The sequence below is a fragment of the Brienomyrus brachyistius genome, chromosome 23 (genome assembly GCF_023856365.1).
Source record: "Brienomyrus brachyistius isolate T26 chromosome 23, BBRACH_0.4, whole genome shotgun sequence".
NCBI classification, from domain to species: Eukaryota; Metazoa; Chordata; class Actinopteri; order Osteoglossiformes; family Mormyridae; genus Brienomyrus; species Brienomyrus brachyistius.
This window is the reverse complement of record NC_064555.1, coordinates 19,887,540-19,903,436: the sequence shown is the minus strand read 5'-3', so window position 1 is coordinate 19,903,436 and position 15,897 is coordinate 19,887,540. Positions and strand designations below refer to the sequence as shown.

General features: G+C 41.7%; 1 protein-coding gene, 1 long non-coding RNA gene and 2 other non-coding genes across 5 annotated transcripts; 1 reads left to right on the top strand and 3 right to left on the bottom strand.

The window, feature by feature from the left end:
- Positions 1 to 1,482: 1,482 nt before the first annotated feature.
- Positions 1,483 to 3,181, bottom strand: LOC125719436 (uncharacterized). Its single transcript, XR_007385088.1, has 3 exons — positions 3,031 to 3,181; positions 2,144 to 2,275; positions 1,483 to 1,807 (listed from the first exon to the last, which is right to left on the bottom strand). It is a non-coding gene; the product is annotated as an uncharacterized LOC125719436 (long non-coding RNA).
- LOC125719678 (small nucleolar RNA SNORA9) lies at positions 1,987 to 2,120 on the bottom strand. Its single transcript, XR_007385173.1, has one exon. It is a non-coding gene; the product is annotated as a small nucleolar RNA SNORA9 (small nucleolar RNA).
- Positions 2,386 to 2,519, bottom strand: LOC125719677 (small nucleolar RNA SNORA9). The gene has a single exon (XR_007385172.1). It is a non-coding gene; the product is annotated as a small nucleolar RNA SNORA9 (small nucleolar RNA).
- Positions 3,182 to 7,877: 4,696 nt separating the features above from the next.
- On the top strand, positions 7,878 to 15,131 carry LOC125719029 (serine/threonine-protein kinase Sgk1-like). 2 transcript variants are annotated; one of them, XM_048993440.1, is made up of 13 exons: positions 7,878 to 8,078; positions 8,841 to 8,916; positions 9,748 to 9,823; positions 9,982 to 10,004; positions 10,095 to 10,152; positions 10,241 to 10,324; positions 10,546 to 10,677; positions 10,771 to 10,883; positions 11,384 to 11,507; positions 11,590 to 11,685; positions 12,168 to 12,323; positions 12,495 to 12,584; positions 12,686 to 15,131. In XM_048993440.1, exons 1-13 carry the CDS (start codon positions 8,006 to 8,008, stop codon positions 12,851 to 12,853), a joined length of 1,269 nt encoding a protein of 422 aa, XP_048849397.1. In that variant the 5' UTR covers positions 7,878 to 8,005; the 3' UTR covers positions 12,854 to 15,131. The 2 variants fall into 2 exon arrangements, with proteins under 2 accessions (XP_048849397.1, XP_048849395.1); XM_048993438.1 differs by having other exon boundaries at positions 10,546 to 10,883.
- Positions 15,132 to 15,897: the final 766 nt, after the last annotated feature.

The following is a 15,897-nucleotide window of genomic DNA, read 5'->3' as shown; positions in this document are numbered from 1 at the left end:
GATGATGCGCTGCAGGGTCTTCCTGTTCTCCGAGGTGCATCCAGAGTAATGTACCACGCAGTTGTAATCACTGACTCTATGGTGCACCTGTAGAAGTTCACCAGGAGCTGCTGTGGAAGTTGTGCTTTCTTCATGCTCCACAGGAAGTGGAGCCTCCGTCCTTTGCTAAGTTATGTGTTTGTGGTTCATGACAGATCACAGCTGATTTGAACGCAGAGGAACCATCTCCACCTTCTCACCACCGATGCTGATGGGGTGGTGGCCCACATGCTCCCGTCTCCTAATGTCCAGGATCAGTTCCTTTGTCTTTTTCAGTTCAGAGCAAGGTTGGCGCCCTGGCTCCAGTGCTCCAGGCTCTGGACCTCTTACCTGTAGGCTGACTCGTTGTTCGAGATCAGACCTATCGCAGTTGTATCGTCTGAAACCTTAACAATGATGTTAGAATCATGGGTGGGTTTGCAGTTGTGTGTGAAGAGGGAGTAGACGAGGGGGCCGAGCGCACAGCCCTGAGCTGCTAGAGTGCTCTGCACTGCCCCGTGGCTGTGGTGTAGATGCAGTGTGCACTTGTGTTGTGCACCTGTTGAAGTGGTTCACTGGAATTATTTGGAAGTGTATTCTAGGCCTTCTGATAGCTGCCACCAGATGTTGTGACCCCATAAATATATGAAAAAGTATCCCGCAGTGAAAAAGACTTAAGGTGAATAGAAATTATAACACTGGACATAATTCATTACAGGATGTATGGATCAGCTCTGGTAAAGGTGTGACCTGCGAGTTGTGGACCTGCTTTCGTAGGCGAACACCTGGACTCCAATGTTTTTTGTCCCAATCTCACTTCATGAGGAAAAAAAACCCATATTCTCTAAGGCTGTAGTCATAAGTTTAATTTAAAAAAAATCAGAACCTGCCTAAGATTACATTGCTTTCTTCCCCATGGGCTTGAGGAACACATGCAACTTCTGCCTATGTAATATAATCAAACTGCAACATCCATTAAAAATGCATATATATGATTTTATTCTTATATGCAATGGATGTGACACCTTGGTAAACCAGCACTGCAGTAAGAGCCTGCTCCTGATTTAGACAATGCAAAACTCATTGCTTATACCTGCTGCATTGTGAAAACACAGAACAAGGACGCAAACACAAAAGCTCTTCCCTGTGAATAAGAGAGAAACCCCTTGTAAGGAGTGCAACAGTTCAAGATGGAGCACACAGCTGGGCATATTCCATCTGCTCAACTCCTCAAAAAAAAAATAAAAAAAGATTAAGAGAATGTCCTCTCACATAAATGTATGCCTTTCATCTCAGAATTTTTGTTTTACCCCTCCTTAGTTCATATTACTCCCCCCGCCAGTTTTAACATCTACAAATGGCCCTAATATGCCACTGAAATGCACGTGATTGATGGGGAAATGGATAAATTAAAATAGCTTCATTGATACACAACTTATTCATATAAAAAGCTCATGCACCACATTGAGTGTTTCTAATGGCATTTATTCATAAAAAGTTTTGTAAGATGCAAGTCGAATTAGGTATCAGACGCAGCATCCACAAGTTAAGATGCTTCGCCTTGACCACCAGATGCCGCTACTGTGCACTGTGCAGTGATACTTCGAGTAATGAACCCTTTTATAACATTTGGAAAGGAAGCCTTAGCTTCAGAAAGCTTCATTTAGACGTCGCTACCCGTTATCAACTCATCCATCTCTTTGCAGTTACTTGGCAGCGGCGATTCAATTTCTGGGCGATGCGTTCTGAAATTTTATCATGTCCAGATCTTCACCTTACAACAACATATCTGCAATTATTGAAAGAGATCAGTCAATATTTTCAAATAAAATAGCCAGACACCGCAATGCGCAGACAAAACAAAATCAAAACAGGTGAGCAAGAACAATTTATAGCGAGTTACATAACTGAAATGACACCACAATGTTCATTGTGTGTCATGCATGCAGTATGGGCACAAAGTGTAACGAGTGTCTGAAGTCTCTATAACCTTGCCATGGACAGAGCATGGCAGGGCCTCAAACCACCTCACGTGATTCTAGCAGGATCCACAGGAAAGGACAGAGCCACCATTGGTTCTGCCTTGCTGGATAGGCCTGCACTGTCTTACAGCAGACTTCTGTACCTGTATGGTCTGCTAAGCAGTGGTTCTCCGACAGTCCACCACCAGTTTAGGGACCAGGGCTGCTCTGGGGCGTTTATCCTGGCTTTGATCATGTGATTGCAGGAGACACTTCATTCGTCACAGGCATTTCACCTGAAAAGCAATGCACATCCCACAAGTTCGAAATATTATATAATTTCCAACCTCATATAGCCAATAAATGGGGTGGGGGGGGGTCAATTCAAAGACTTTGTCTGACTTAGAATTGTCTGAGGTCTCTATAACCTTGCCATGGACAGAGCACGGCAAGGCCTCAAACCACCCCACGTGATTCTAGCAGGCAATACAGGAAAGGACAGGGCCACTGTTGGTTCTGCCTCGCTGGATAAACCTGCATCATGTGCAAAAATCAACGGATAATACAGTAAATTTAATTAAACTCAAGTACAGAGCACATAAACTAGATATCCTCTATCGTCCGCGTAGGCGGCCATTACAACAACACGCATCTAAAAGAGTGGAGCGCAGCACATTGTTACAATAAGACGCTATACTTAACATAGAGAACTTACGGGTGTGACCATAATAATGTACTGGCTTACAAATGTAATAGTATGAGTTCGTAACAGGCACGTGGTAAAATCCCCGAAAGTGGCCGGGACCCCCTCGGCATTCATTTACGGCTATGGGCCTGTGACAAACACGTGACAAACAATAAACAGCATAAGGGCTTGTTGGTTACATCTTATTCATACGGCTATAAAGTTCCTCATAATTGAGTTCTACTAATAACTTTAAGTACAAAATGTAACAAAATTTGCTAGAATCAATAACTAATATAAAGCATGACTTTTTATTTCCTTTAAGAACGCGAACTATACAAAACATAAGGTAATACGCGCTCTTACCGTTGAAAAGTCGCGAACGTTACGGTGGAATCGAAGTGTACATATACCACTTTTTAACACTAGATTTTCTTGAGACTAACATTTCGACTAACACACAAACCACACTACTCAACCCCATCCGTCGGTCGACTGAGAACGACGTCATATTTTCAGCACACTTTAAACCATTTTAAGCGCATGCGCTTTGTAGGTATGAGACGCAAATCAGTTGTCATATGCAAGTCAGTCATACGATTGGAGTTGTAAGTTCATTGCACTACAAAACAACATAACATAACGTAATCGATGAGGATAGTAAATCAAATTCGATATTTAACTTAATATATAAGACACGCTTAAAAACTAACGCTATAAAATAGTGCCATAAATCGTTTAAGAAATACTGGGGATTGGTTAAAGATAAATGGAGAGAAAAAAATCAAGAAAGATTAAATATCGTTGCATATAAAAGGCAGAACATAATGTGCCTATAAGGTTTTTACAGAAATGCACTTACAGGTCCATAAGGATTTGCATAACACAGTACGTGTGTGTGTGCGTAAATACTGTCAATGTCTGTACGTAAAAATCAATGTAAAAAGCTGCTTTCGATAGACAATGAAAATCAGGCAATTCCGAAAGTCAGAAATTTCCATGAGCCTTATGTTCAGTTTTGAGTATTAATTAGTTAGCTAGCGAAAGAACTTTATTCCTAGTTAAATCAACTTGATGACTCCTGATGTGTATATTTACATCTCTTAAAAATCAGTCTTTTCCAGAAAATTATCATCCAAATGCGCGGTGTTGTACGTCACGTGGCTATAAAAGACAATTCTCAAAGAGATTTTTTTATTGTGTTTCTGTTGCAGTGTAATAATTTACGTGTTTCTGTGTTGCGTAATATTTGTTCTTTTTTATGCATTCATATACCTCCGTGTGTTTACTGAGATGCTTAGTGTGCTAACTGGTATTTTTTTCATAGCTGTCCATTCCTATTGTGTCACAAGGACTTCAGGTACCCGAATACCTGGAAATTTTTACGGTATCACAAATTTACGGTATCGATTCGTTGCTCAAAGTGGCAACGTTCTTCCTCGCTGTCCTCACTGTTTTCATCCGAGGAGAAGTTGCTGTTTTTGTCGCTCTCCAGTGCAAGTCTTTCCTGAACCTGGGGCAAAGCTTCAGCCGCAGAGAAGTACAGTATGCATGTGCCATGTTGGAGCCCATCAGTGTAAACACTACCCAGACATGTGCTCTTGTTCATATGAGTCACAATGGGCGTATTCAAACATTTCTTTACATAGTAATTATGGTGTTCTTTTAAAGGTTAATTTTTCCTTTTGCAAACATAGCGCTGATGTGACTGGCCAAAAGCTCCAGTTTTGTCTCATCAGCCCAAAGGACATTCTCCCAGGAACGTTGGGGCTTGTCAACATGCATTTTGACGAATTCCACTTCGGCTTTTTTATGTTTTTATGAAAGTAAAACCCTCCAGGGTCTTCATCCATGGAACCCATAATTGTTCAAAATGTGACGGATGGTGCGATCAGAAAGTAACATACCTTGACCCTGGAGCTCAGCTTGAATGGTTTTGGATGGTTTCCTTGACTCTTTTTCTATCATCTGCACCATCCTTCTGGTCAACCTGGGGTTGTATTTCCTCTTGTGTCCATGTCCTGGGAGGTTGGCTACAGTCCTTCATGAACCTTATACTTTTTAATAATTTTGGCGACTTTGGTCACAGAAACATGAAGCTGCTTGGTGATGGTCTTATAGCCTTTATTATTATGAATAATTACTATTGTCATCATCATCATTATTACTGCATTGTTCAACAAAGTGCATCGTGCATCAGCGTGGCATTGTGATCCATTTTAGGTGACTTCTGCATCTCTGAGAAGCAGGCAAAAGTTCAACTCCTGAGAGTGGATCAGTGCTACTGAGTTTGCATCACAGGGTTTATTCTGTAAGTGAGCTGTCTTATCTGCATCAACTCCACACTGATGGATTTATGCTGTTAGCAGGCCAGTCACATGCAGGCTTACAGTACAGTCTTTTCTCATTGCTGTAGTTTTATTTCAGCAGACAGTCTTATCTGAGCAAAACAATGGAAAATGATTTTGAGAAATCTGGAAAAAGACATTGCTGTTATTGCATTTCACTGTTAACTGTTTAGGTGCTTGACCCCATGGGGGATCATGTTTAATTGGCTATTTTTTTTTTTTTTTTTGCATTTTGGGAATGGTTACATTATAACATCAGATGTCAAAGTCAGACACATGCCTGACAGCTAAAATCAAAGCTGACCACTGTAACATTTATTGCAGCAACTTGAATGACTGAAATTCAGAACTTGTGCATAATTTATGGACAGGAGAAAATGTAAAAAATACAAAAACTGGTTCTTAGCAGCACTTGACTTTTTATGGCTGACTGTTTGAGCATGACTCCGACACACCCCTTCCTTTTTAGAGCCCCTAGGCCGGGCCCAGGCTGCAGGAAGGCGCTGAGCTGTACATTCTTTGCTGTAGGGTTACAGTAGGGAGACCTGGCAAGGCCTCCCTCTAAGAGATCAACACGGTTGTTTTTTTTCTCACTGATACATGATAGGAAGCCTGGTTGCATCATTTAGCTGAAACAAATGATACTCTCCAGCACTGCACTGACCTGAGTTACACAACACCAGGGACGGGCAACTTCAGTCTTCAGTTAGGCCATAAAATATATTAAGGAGTATGATAGGGTGAATTTGATATGTCGAGTGTGGGGGGCTCCATCTATATCTCGATTAGCCACTCCGGTATTAGCCTAGTACATGCAAGCAATATAAAACTGTAATGCACCTATTTTAATTACATTACTTTTGTGATGTAACACATTTACAACCAAACCCTACAGTTTTCTCTAGTTAGGCTGTAGAACATCTTAAATTTGCATGAAATAAATAGGCACACATAGGCTAGCATGTTAACAAGGAATCAACATATTGTTTCAAAATACTGGCAAAATATTGTACATCACTGTATATTGTAAAACACACACAAGGGAAAAAAGTAAGTGCAACACGATCCATGACAAGTACACAAGCCGTCTAAGTAGGCCTGGGTGGCAGCTAATTTTGCTACAGTAATATTGGCCAAGCCTAAGTCTAAGCAAGAGACTTAAAAGCCTTACAAGTTACCTAAATGCCTTACAAGGGACCTAAAAGGGACCAAAAAGCCTTGCAAGGCACCTAAAAGCCTTACCAATCATATTTTTAATATCAGGAAATTTTATAATTACCTTCTGGTCATTTTGTTGTATGCATTAAATAAAATCTGAATTAATCAAAATAAATCGTTTTTAAAGTGTGGAATCTTACATTATATAAACATAGTCAATAGTTATTTGTGATTTGTAATTAAAATGTATTTAATTCATCCATCCATCTACCCACAGTAAAAAAGTATTGTTCAATGTTATTAATTTTATTAAGCAGTTAAACAAAATTCATTGCTCTAAGAACAGATATAAATTTTAAGCTCATAGACTGTAATTAATTTTTTTGCAATTAATTCAACGGCTTTGTATTGTACAGCATTGTTGTCATGCCCGGCTCGTCCGATCCTCGTGTGTACCACGCCCCCTGATTACCCACGTGTGCTTCCCTGATCTTGCCCAGCTGTGTCCACTTATTTTCACCCAGTCCTGTCTATTTCAGTCCATGTCTTACCTTAGTTTGTGGTCTGTCATTGAAGTTAGTTGATGTCATTGATGGTCGAGCTTCCGTTCCGTTCCGTTCCTTTCCGTCCTGCCCGTACCTGAATAAACCCCCAGTTTTTCCCCGTATTCCGTCTGCCTTCCTGTATGCTCACCCGCGTAACCAGCGATCGCAGCGGGATCGTGACAATTGTATTATACAGAATTGAATTGTACAGGTTATAGATCACACTAAATGTAGAAAAGTATCAAAATAATTTATCGTACTCATTATTTTTTACATTATCACAAAGCCATAACATATTAACAGGGATGTGTACACTTTTTATGTCCACTGTTTTGTATCCACTGTATTTCATCACATTCTCTTGCTGTATCATGTATGGGACACATCATCTCACCTGAAAGGGGCACCACAGATGGCACTAAAGATGCGAAGGGCACCCAGTAGCGGTGTTCTTGCCACTCTAAAGGGCACTTTAGTAATATTTTCTTAGCCATGCGGCCACAACTTATCTTATTCAGGGTCATCTAGAGTTTGTTCCGGCCATTAAAAAGGACAGGTTGCTCCCTCCCGAGTCCACCAGTGCTCTCTCCCCCCCCCCCCCCCCCCCCCACTCGACATTGCTAGAAGGGCACACATTATGACACATTATCAAATTCTCTTGCCCTAGAGGGCACATCTTAATAAATCATTGCGTAAAGGGGCAACCTAAATCATTTATTTTTACCATCTGAAGGGGAGTCAAAAGGGCACTCTGGGACATGGGGGGGGGGGGGCAGTCTAGGACACTGGGGGGTCAGTTGCAAACAACAGCCTCGCCCCTTACTTCAGCTGACCCATCAACATGTAGGCCAAATGTCTCGTATGACCCACCCCTGTATTCTACCAAAGTGGAACATAGTCCTGAATCTAAATTAAAGCCTGATTTTTCAAGATATTTCAATAATGCTGCCATGTGCCTCTTATTTTGGCAACCCTGGGCAGCTCAGGGTGAGGCGTTTCCATTCGAGGATGCTGCCACCCTGGTTGCATAGGGGAGGGCACATTATAACTTTTCAAAGCTATGTCCCATGATAATTACGTGTCTATTACGGCGGTAGCCATGGTAACTGCAGTGACGTTGAGGTGCAGCCCCTTCGAAGCACGTGTCCTGTACGAGAGCCAAGTTAAGGGGTGCGCTCGCAGGCTTTGCTCAACGTAGTGGGCGCTGAAAGCAGATTTTCCCACAGTTTTAAACGTGCTCCGGAGTGTCTGCAACGTTTTGCCAGTTTCGTCGTCTTTTCTGTAAATTATATGATGGCTTTTACTGAAGCTAGATATGACTTTACATATTCAAAAATGAGAGGGATTGTATCAATTCTTGCCGGTAGGTTATCTACATTTAATGTCATTGCCATTTGGTGTGCAGTACTGCTGTGCAACATGTAATGGAATTTATATTAAATCTGTTATAGCAATTGAAACATTATAGTTAAACCTGCATGGGTTCTATCATTAATCCGTATTGCTTGTTTTTTTATTGTTATCTGTAATTGAAAACAGTTTAAAATTGTAAAGTAATGTAATACCTCAAATTGTACATCATCGATCAAATTACATATTTTGTATAACATACATATTTTAAATTTGTCTTTTGACTCGAGTTGCAATTCGCATAATATTGTCATGAGTACAACGGTATTAAATATTCAATTTAAAAAAATGTCTGTTTGCGTTATTGACGTGTTAAGCAAAATGCTCAGTGTTAAATCTGGCAAATTCAAAACGAGTGACGTATGAAGTTTAGTCACTATAATTAGCTCTGGAAGCCGGCTGGGTTAGCAGAATATTGACTTCTAAAAATATATATGCTATTGGTTATATTCCATCGCTGTAATTAATGTACATTAGATGTTTATCCGTTGGAGATGTTTTGCACAATCCATTCCAATTTCTATAATACCTTTTAATAATAGATACTCTAATCATATATTCATATAAATTCATTTATTGAACTTACTGACAGGGAACACCAAATGCATTAACACAGATGTAAAGATTTCACTGGTTGAAAATGTCAACTACACGTGAACGAATTAAGGGTTTATTTATAATGTTTTTTACTTTATTCATTTCCATTTTATCAAAGGTTTCATCAAGGAGCGAAAACTTGGTTGGAACGAATTAATTCAGAAGCTAATTTTGACTTCCGGTTTATATCCGCGGTAAGTGACGGATGGAAAAACGATGACATCACTTAACTGTCACATATTGCAAGGAAATATCAATTAGGCCCATGCTCTCTTTTTCTAATTCTCATATCCATGTGCTGTCTAATGCCTGAACATGTACAGTTTTAAGCCCCTTAAACGCAGTAATAATGGAAAGGTACATCCTGCCCGTATAATCTGTGGATTAGTTGTTAGTGTACACATGTCCTTTTAGAAGGTCTTGGCGCCTGTTCATTCATAACCCTACCATGACCCAATGCCCCAAGTCTTGAGTCGCAGGCTAAGCTCAGGATACCTTTCCTAATCCAATTAACTGTGAGCTCCAGACGGGGGTTGCGAATGACAGTTCTGGTCCTGTGGAACCGTCTTAGTCCACTTGCAGACACCAGAACAGAAGTAGCTGTACTGACTTATTAGCAAGATGGTGCTAATTCCTTCAAGACCAGGGATAACCATAAAATGCTATATGAACACATTACTGCGTCCAAGACTCCTGGTGAAACCCAGCATTCAGGTCATACTTGGATCCTGTGGTCGCAAATTAATGCATCCTTCGCAATCCAATAAATAGCTACCACGAGTTTTTAGAAATAGGATCAAAAATCAATTTAATTTTTTAAACTTCTGCGTGTACACCCCATCTCGTTTATACCTTTTACCAAACACATAGCTCCCCATATTATTTTCTTTGTAGAAGTTGCTCTCACTGTAAAATTATGGTTCTCGGTGTTCTTCTGAGGGGAAAATAAGCATGATATTGCCCCCTAGTGGTAAACACGAGCGGTGCATAACTATTTTAAGCTATTTCTGTCTCTGTGTCTCCAGGTCGTATTTCAGAACGTACCTAAAGATTCACGAGAACCATAATAAGGAGACTGAAGGAGGATTCAAAGTAAATTCGGTGAGGTCCTTAGAAGATAATGAGAGCGTTTCATTTCAGTTTACCCCGCAATAAATATCCATCCATCCACACATTCATCTCTTAACCACTTACGCTGATATGAGTTACAGTCCTTTAAATATGTAATAAAATAAATATTTTCTCCCTTTTTCCTCTAGCCGTCCCTGGCTGAGGACAGCCAGTAAGTATTAAACATTCACCAATTTTGCTCTCTTACCTCTTGCCTTTCCTTCCTTGCCCAGGCTAACCCCGTTTTCTCTCTTTTCTCCAGAGTCAGACCATGTGACTTTGACTACCTCAAGGTCATTGGCAAAGGAAGCTTTGGCAAGGTGAGCTGACAGATGCTATCAGTCTTCATAGCTGAATGTTAGTCAGGGTGTCTGGCTAACATACCACAATGCCTCTCTGCCCAACCAGGTTCTTTTGGCCAGACACAAAGAAACTTCCCATTATTATGCTGTGAAGGTCCTTCAGAAGAGGATTGTACTGAAGAAGAAAGAGGTGAAGAAACACTACTCATTATGGGCCTGGGATAGTAGGGGTACGATCACCCGCAAGAAAGTAATATTTTGGAGCTTATTGTTTGAGGTATTTTGAATAAGTTAAGCTTTGGCTAAAATAAATGGGTGTCTGGGGTGCATGGGAACAGAGTTTGGCCATATCATAGAGGGGGAGACATTTTTCTAGCAAATGCATCTCTCAGTACTGTCGTTCCCCTTCAGCAAAAGCACATCATGGCCGAGCGCAGCGTTCTCCTGAAGAACCTACAGCACCCCTTCCTGGTGGGCCTGCACTACTCCTTCCAGACTTTTGATAAGCTCTACTTCGTGCTGGATTATGCCAACGGTGGAGAGGTGAGCACCTGCTCTGATGAGCCCTGCCTGAACATGGCTGGCTGTCTGTGTGTGAGTGGGTGTCTATTAAAGCTGTGTATCCCCTCTCTCAAGCTATTTTGCCACCTCCAGCGTGAGCGGGTGTTCCTGGAACCCCGTGCCCGGTTTTATGCAGCAGAGATAGCTGGTGCATTAGGCTATCTGCACAGCATACACATCATATACAGGTACGTCATGCGGTCATATCAGAGCTCCCCCTGGTGGCCTCAACTTGCGTTGCTTGTACTTCAGTTTAGAAAAGGACATGGTTGCCGTTTGTGAACTTTACGTGTTCTCTTCATATTTGTGTGGGTTTCCTCCACGTACTCCTCTTTCCTTCCACAGTCCTAAAACATGCAGTTAGGTGAATCGGTGTTTCAAAATTCCCTAAAGTGTGTGACCATGAGTGTGAGTGTACGCCCTGCAATGGACTGGCATCTCGTCCAGGGCATCCCCTGCCTTGCGCCATGTACTACCCAGGATAGGCTCCTGGCTCCCTGTAATCTTCTACTGGATAAGCGGTTATGGAATATGGATGGATGGATGGATGGATGGAAAAGAACATTGTTGGCTACATCTCTACTCTGTTTGTGAGCATCTGACAGAGCAATGAGCAACGAGCAAAGCGCAATGTTATACATTCGGGGACATGGTCCAGTGATAGGCAGCTCTCTGTTCCCCCTTAAAGGGACCTGAAGCCAGAGAACATCCTGCTGGACTCACAGGGCCACATCATGCTGACGGACTTCGGCCTTTGCAAGGAAAGTCTGGAGCACGATGATGTCACCTTTACATTTTGTGGGACCCCAGAAGTAAGTCCAACTACCATCAATTTAACCATCCTCAAAAAAAGACCTCCCATGACTGATTAGCGTCATGTGTTCCCTTCCTCAGTACCTGGCTCCTGAGGTGCTGCAGAAGCAGGCGTATGACCGCACAGTGGACTGGTGGTGCCTGGGGGCTGTTTTGTATGAGATGCTATACGGCCTGGTGAGCAGAGAGCTCGTCTTCCCACACAGCCAAGCTCTGCATTCTGAGACTTCTAGTTCCACCTGACACCGTATAGTTGTCACTAAAAAATATATCAGTACTGATACGTGACTACATTCTTAAGAGGTGATTATTATGTGTACAGATGGCTGAAGTAGGCAGCTAATTCAGTGCCTTTGGGGGAAGTATCGTCCTGGTTGGGGATTCAAATCAGCAGCCATTCAATCACAAGTGCATTTCTCTAACCATTAGGCCACCACTGCCCCAGGTGCCCTGATTTTATAGATTCATATAAGAGGTTAATTGTGGGAGACACTTTATCCACACTTTTTAGCCGTTGAATTGTGTTTATAAACAAAAATTGAGAAGAGAGGATCATAGAATGTTTGTGGCACAAGCTTAGTCTGAAAGCTGGTTACTCGTCGTCATGCGTGCTATGGAGAAGGCTAACACAGGATTGTCACTCTTTCGATTTGCTACAGCCTCCGTTTTACAGTAGCAATACAGATGAAATGTACAACAACATCCTGAACAAGGACCCAGTTCTCAAGCCAAATGTGTCTAATGCTGGTCGAGCATTGCTGGAGGCTCTGCTGCATAAAGACCGAACTCAGAGAATGGGGGCACGCAATGACTTTGTGAGTACTGTGCACACACACACACACACACACACACACACACACACACACACTAATGCATTCTGCTAAGGCTTGTGTACTCATCTGGCCTTCTGCACAGCATCAGGTTGGGTTTAACGGCAATTCCAGAGGTGTGGGCTGAGGTGCATCCGTGTGTCTTATCCCCTATAGATGGAGGTCAGAAGCCACGCCTTCTTCTCACCCATCAACTGGGATGACTTGATGGCCAAGAAGACCCAGCCTCCTTTTGTCCCTCCATTGGTGAGTAGCCCAGCTGAGGTGTGTACTAATTTAGGTTACCAAAGTTGAAAGAATCTGTGTTGACACGTTGTACCATGTTATCCCCTACCATTGCCCCACAGGCTGGGCCTACCGATTTGAGGCATTTTGACCCTGAGTTCACCCACCTCCCAGTGCCTGGTTCCCTGTGCAACCCTGACAGCAGCACAGTGACCAGCAGCATGCGGGAGGCGGCCGGTGCTTTTCCCGGGTTCTCATATGGATCTTCAATTGACCAGGCCTTAGATTAGGGGGGGACCTACCTCTTTCCCAGTCTGCTGGGTGGTTTGGTCGACGGCACCTTCATGTCTAAACAGCAACAGAGTTTGAAGTGCGACCTCTCTGATGTGTTTGTGGTCAGTGGACCAGGAATGTGTGAACAGAGGATGTGAGATTTCCAGGGCCAGAGTACAAGCCCGTGTACGTCACTGTAACTACCCTCACCCAGGGTATGCCCATTCACACGACCTGTTTTTGACTCCAAATTTGTTTTGTGAAATTGTATTGCAAAATATATATTATATAAAATGTCATGTAAACTCATTGCTAATGCACTCTATAGAAGTTTAGCAATTTTAGACACATTTCATGTATTACACACAGTAAGGTGGCCATGGCTGATTTTTAAAGGCAATGGTAACACAGAACATGCTTTCTCCATATTCTAGATCACAATGATGTTCTCCTCTCCCTCTCACGTCCTGGATCTCACATCCTCCCTTTTGAGTTGCATTTGGTGCAGCTTGAGTGTCTGTCTTTACTGGAGTTTCAGCAAGCCTGGCTGCATTAAATGTGTTCGCACAATGAAATGCTTGACTAAGATTATGATTATGTATGAACTATGGACCAACCGTATTTTGTGTGTGTATATATGTATCAGGATTGTGTTATTCAAGTCCAGGATCTGAGTCCAACTTGAGTTGCATTTTTGTGTGACTTGGACTTGAGTCATATGGGACTCAGACTTGCACTTAGACTCAGTTGCTTTTGACACTGTGATTTGTAATTATAAAAAGACATCTAAGGCCTGCAATATACATTAATAGTTCATTTTAAAACATGAAATTCTACTATCCTACTAAATGTGTCTACCAGTGCTTATTAGGGGTATGGGGAGAAAAGGATTCAGGTACAAATCGCAATTCTTCACGGCGGCAAGTATTAGATTCCCGTGAGAGAAATATTAATTTTTAAGTATCACATTAAATGTAAGTTACTGTGATTATGCTGTTCACATATTACTAATATATTTGCCCAGTTGCACACTGCCCGCTTTTGTTAAGTGACTGATATGTGCGAGTTTGACACAGTACTATCATCAATAACAAAGTGTCTTTAGAGACTTCAGTTTGGGATCATTTTGGATTCTATTGTGTAAACAGACACCTAAACATGAGCATGGCTGTCTGCTGGCTTCATGGTTCGGAAATTCGGAACAGCAGGAAAACGGAATTTGTTTTGAAATTATTATTAAAACTGTGTACACAAATGTTTTCTTTGACAAAAACTATAGACATGGGCACACTGCTCTACAATACTCAGTTGTGAGGGTACTGAGTACAGTGCAGTATAGTATTAGGGGCTGTGTGTGGCTCAGTGTCTCTGTGCCTGTGATCAGAAGCTTACTGGTTCAAGCCTGCTCTCAGTATATCTGAGGCTCCTTCCCGCGAGGCCCTTAACCCCCCAGCTCCCTGGGTGCTGCAATAGGTGGCTGCCCTTCACAACCAGCTTGCTCTCACCCACACTGAGCAAGTTGATGGAGGCGTAAAGAGAATTTCGCCAGAAGGGGGGGGGGGGGGGGGGCACTCTCAGCACCCCTACTTCCAGAGTTACTGATAGACCCGACAAACAAATATGGGTATATCACATTAGGGGGGTCTCCTACCATTAATGCTTATGCATGAAATGGTTCACATTTCATGCATACAAATAGTTCTTTGCTAGGTATCATATTTCTGATTAACACTAGATACTATAATACTAAAATCTATTTTATTGTACAAATTCTTTTAATAAAACCAGTACACTCCTATGTTGTACATTACATATGTCTGAGTTTGCGCATTTCTGTATAATAACTGTGTATAATGTGTATATGACAAACACAGTTTTGTATATAATGATTCAGACTCACTACTCAGGCACTCCTGACTTACGGTGACATTACTACAACCCTGATAAATACACACATGCTACTGTATAGTGCTGTAAAAAAAATGCTGATTAACTTTTTTTCTGAAGGAGAATCGACAAGAGATTAAGCAATAACATAACTTAAATGAAGCTAAGTGATTGAGGTCAAATCCATAATAACTGTCATCTGCACACTTTGATTTAGAAATGACAAGCCCTCGGATGCATTTAGATGCTTTTGTCCAAACTGACAGAAATGTGACGGTCAGTCAGTATCCTTGGATCAGCTGTGTTTAAAAGCCTTGTTCAGGGGGCCAGTGGTGATGTTTCTCTGCTGGCCACAGAATCCGAACCAGCGACCTTTTCACAGCCAGAGCACTATAACTCACTGAGGCTTTCTGTTCGTGCGACTTTCTCTGGTGGAACAATAAGACTGTGCTGTCTGGTTGTTTAAACCAATGGGATTTATTTAAGAGGGACATGTATTATTTCAATGTGGCTTTTCAAAGCCTCAATATACCTCTTGGTTTATTTTTTTTTTAGCTTGATTCCTCAGTCTAGTAGTTAAAAAAAAACACTTTTGTGCCCATAAGCTCAGGCTGAGGAAGAGCCTCCATAGTGAAATATATGGAGATGTTTCAATCTGCTTTTGTATTTTTATCATGTCAACTAACATGTTAAATTTGTTATTATAAATGCTGCTTTTAAAGCAATTGCCAAGAACAATAAAATTATAAAATACAGAGTGAAAAGTTGTGATCTTTGTGGGACCAACATAAGATGCAATAAAACCTCCCAGTTTACCGACGGATCTGTGGCTGGAAGGGGGGGGCTTACTGTAATACTGCCCAGGCCTAGCCTGCACCCTCCCTCTCCTGGTTGTCCCCCATCCACCTCCCTGAAATATATATTTTTTTTGCAGTGGATGTCTGCACATGTCATTTTGTCTGTTACCGCAGGTATATTTTAGTTGCTTGCAACCCTGTACTGGATAAGCATATGGAAGATGGACGGATATTTTTGGATATAATACCATAATTTTAAAATACCAATCTATACTCAACTTATCGTTCATTTTAAATGTAGAAAGTGTGTGGAGGTGAAAGGCGCTGAATATCCCATTTCCAAACTATGCACACTAATGTACATTTTACGGAATACT

Bases quoted from the DNA above. Each gene is read 5' to 3' on its own strand.
- LOC125719029 (XM_048993438.1), top strand. From the start codon at position 8,006: ATGATGGCTTTTACTGAAGCTAGATATGACTTTACATATTCAAAAATG. The intron at 11,686-12,167 runs GTGAGCAGAGAG...GATTTGCTACAG, and splicing joins ATGAGATGCTATACGGCCTG to CCTCCGTTTTACAGTAGCAA. The intron at 12,585-12,685 runs GTGAGTAGCCCA...ATTGCCCCACAG, and splicing joins CTCCTTTTGTCCCTCCATTG to GCTGGGCCTACCGATTTGAG.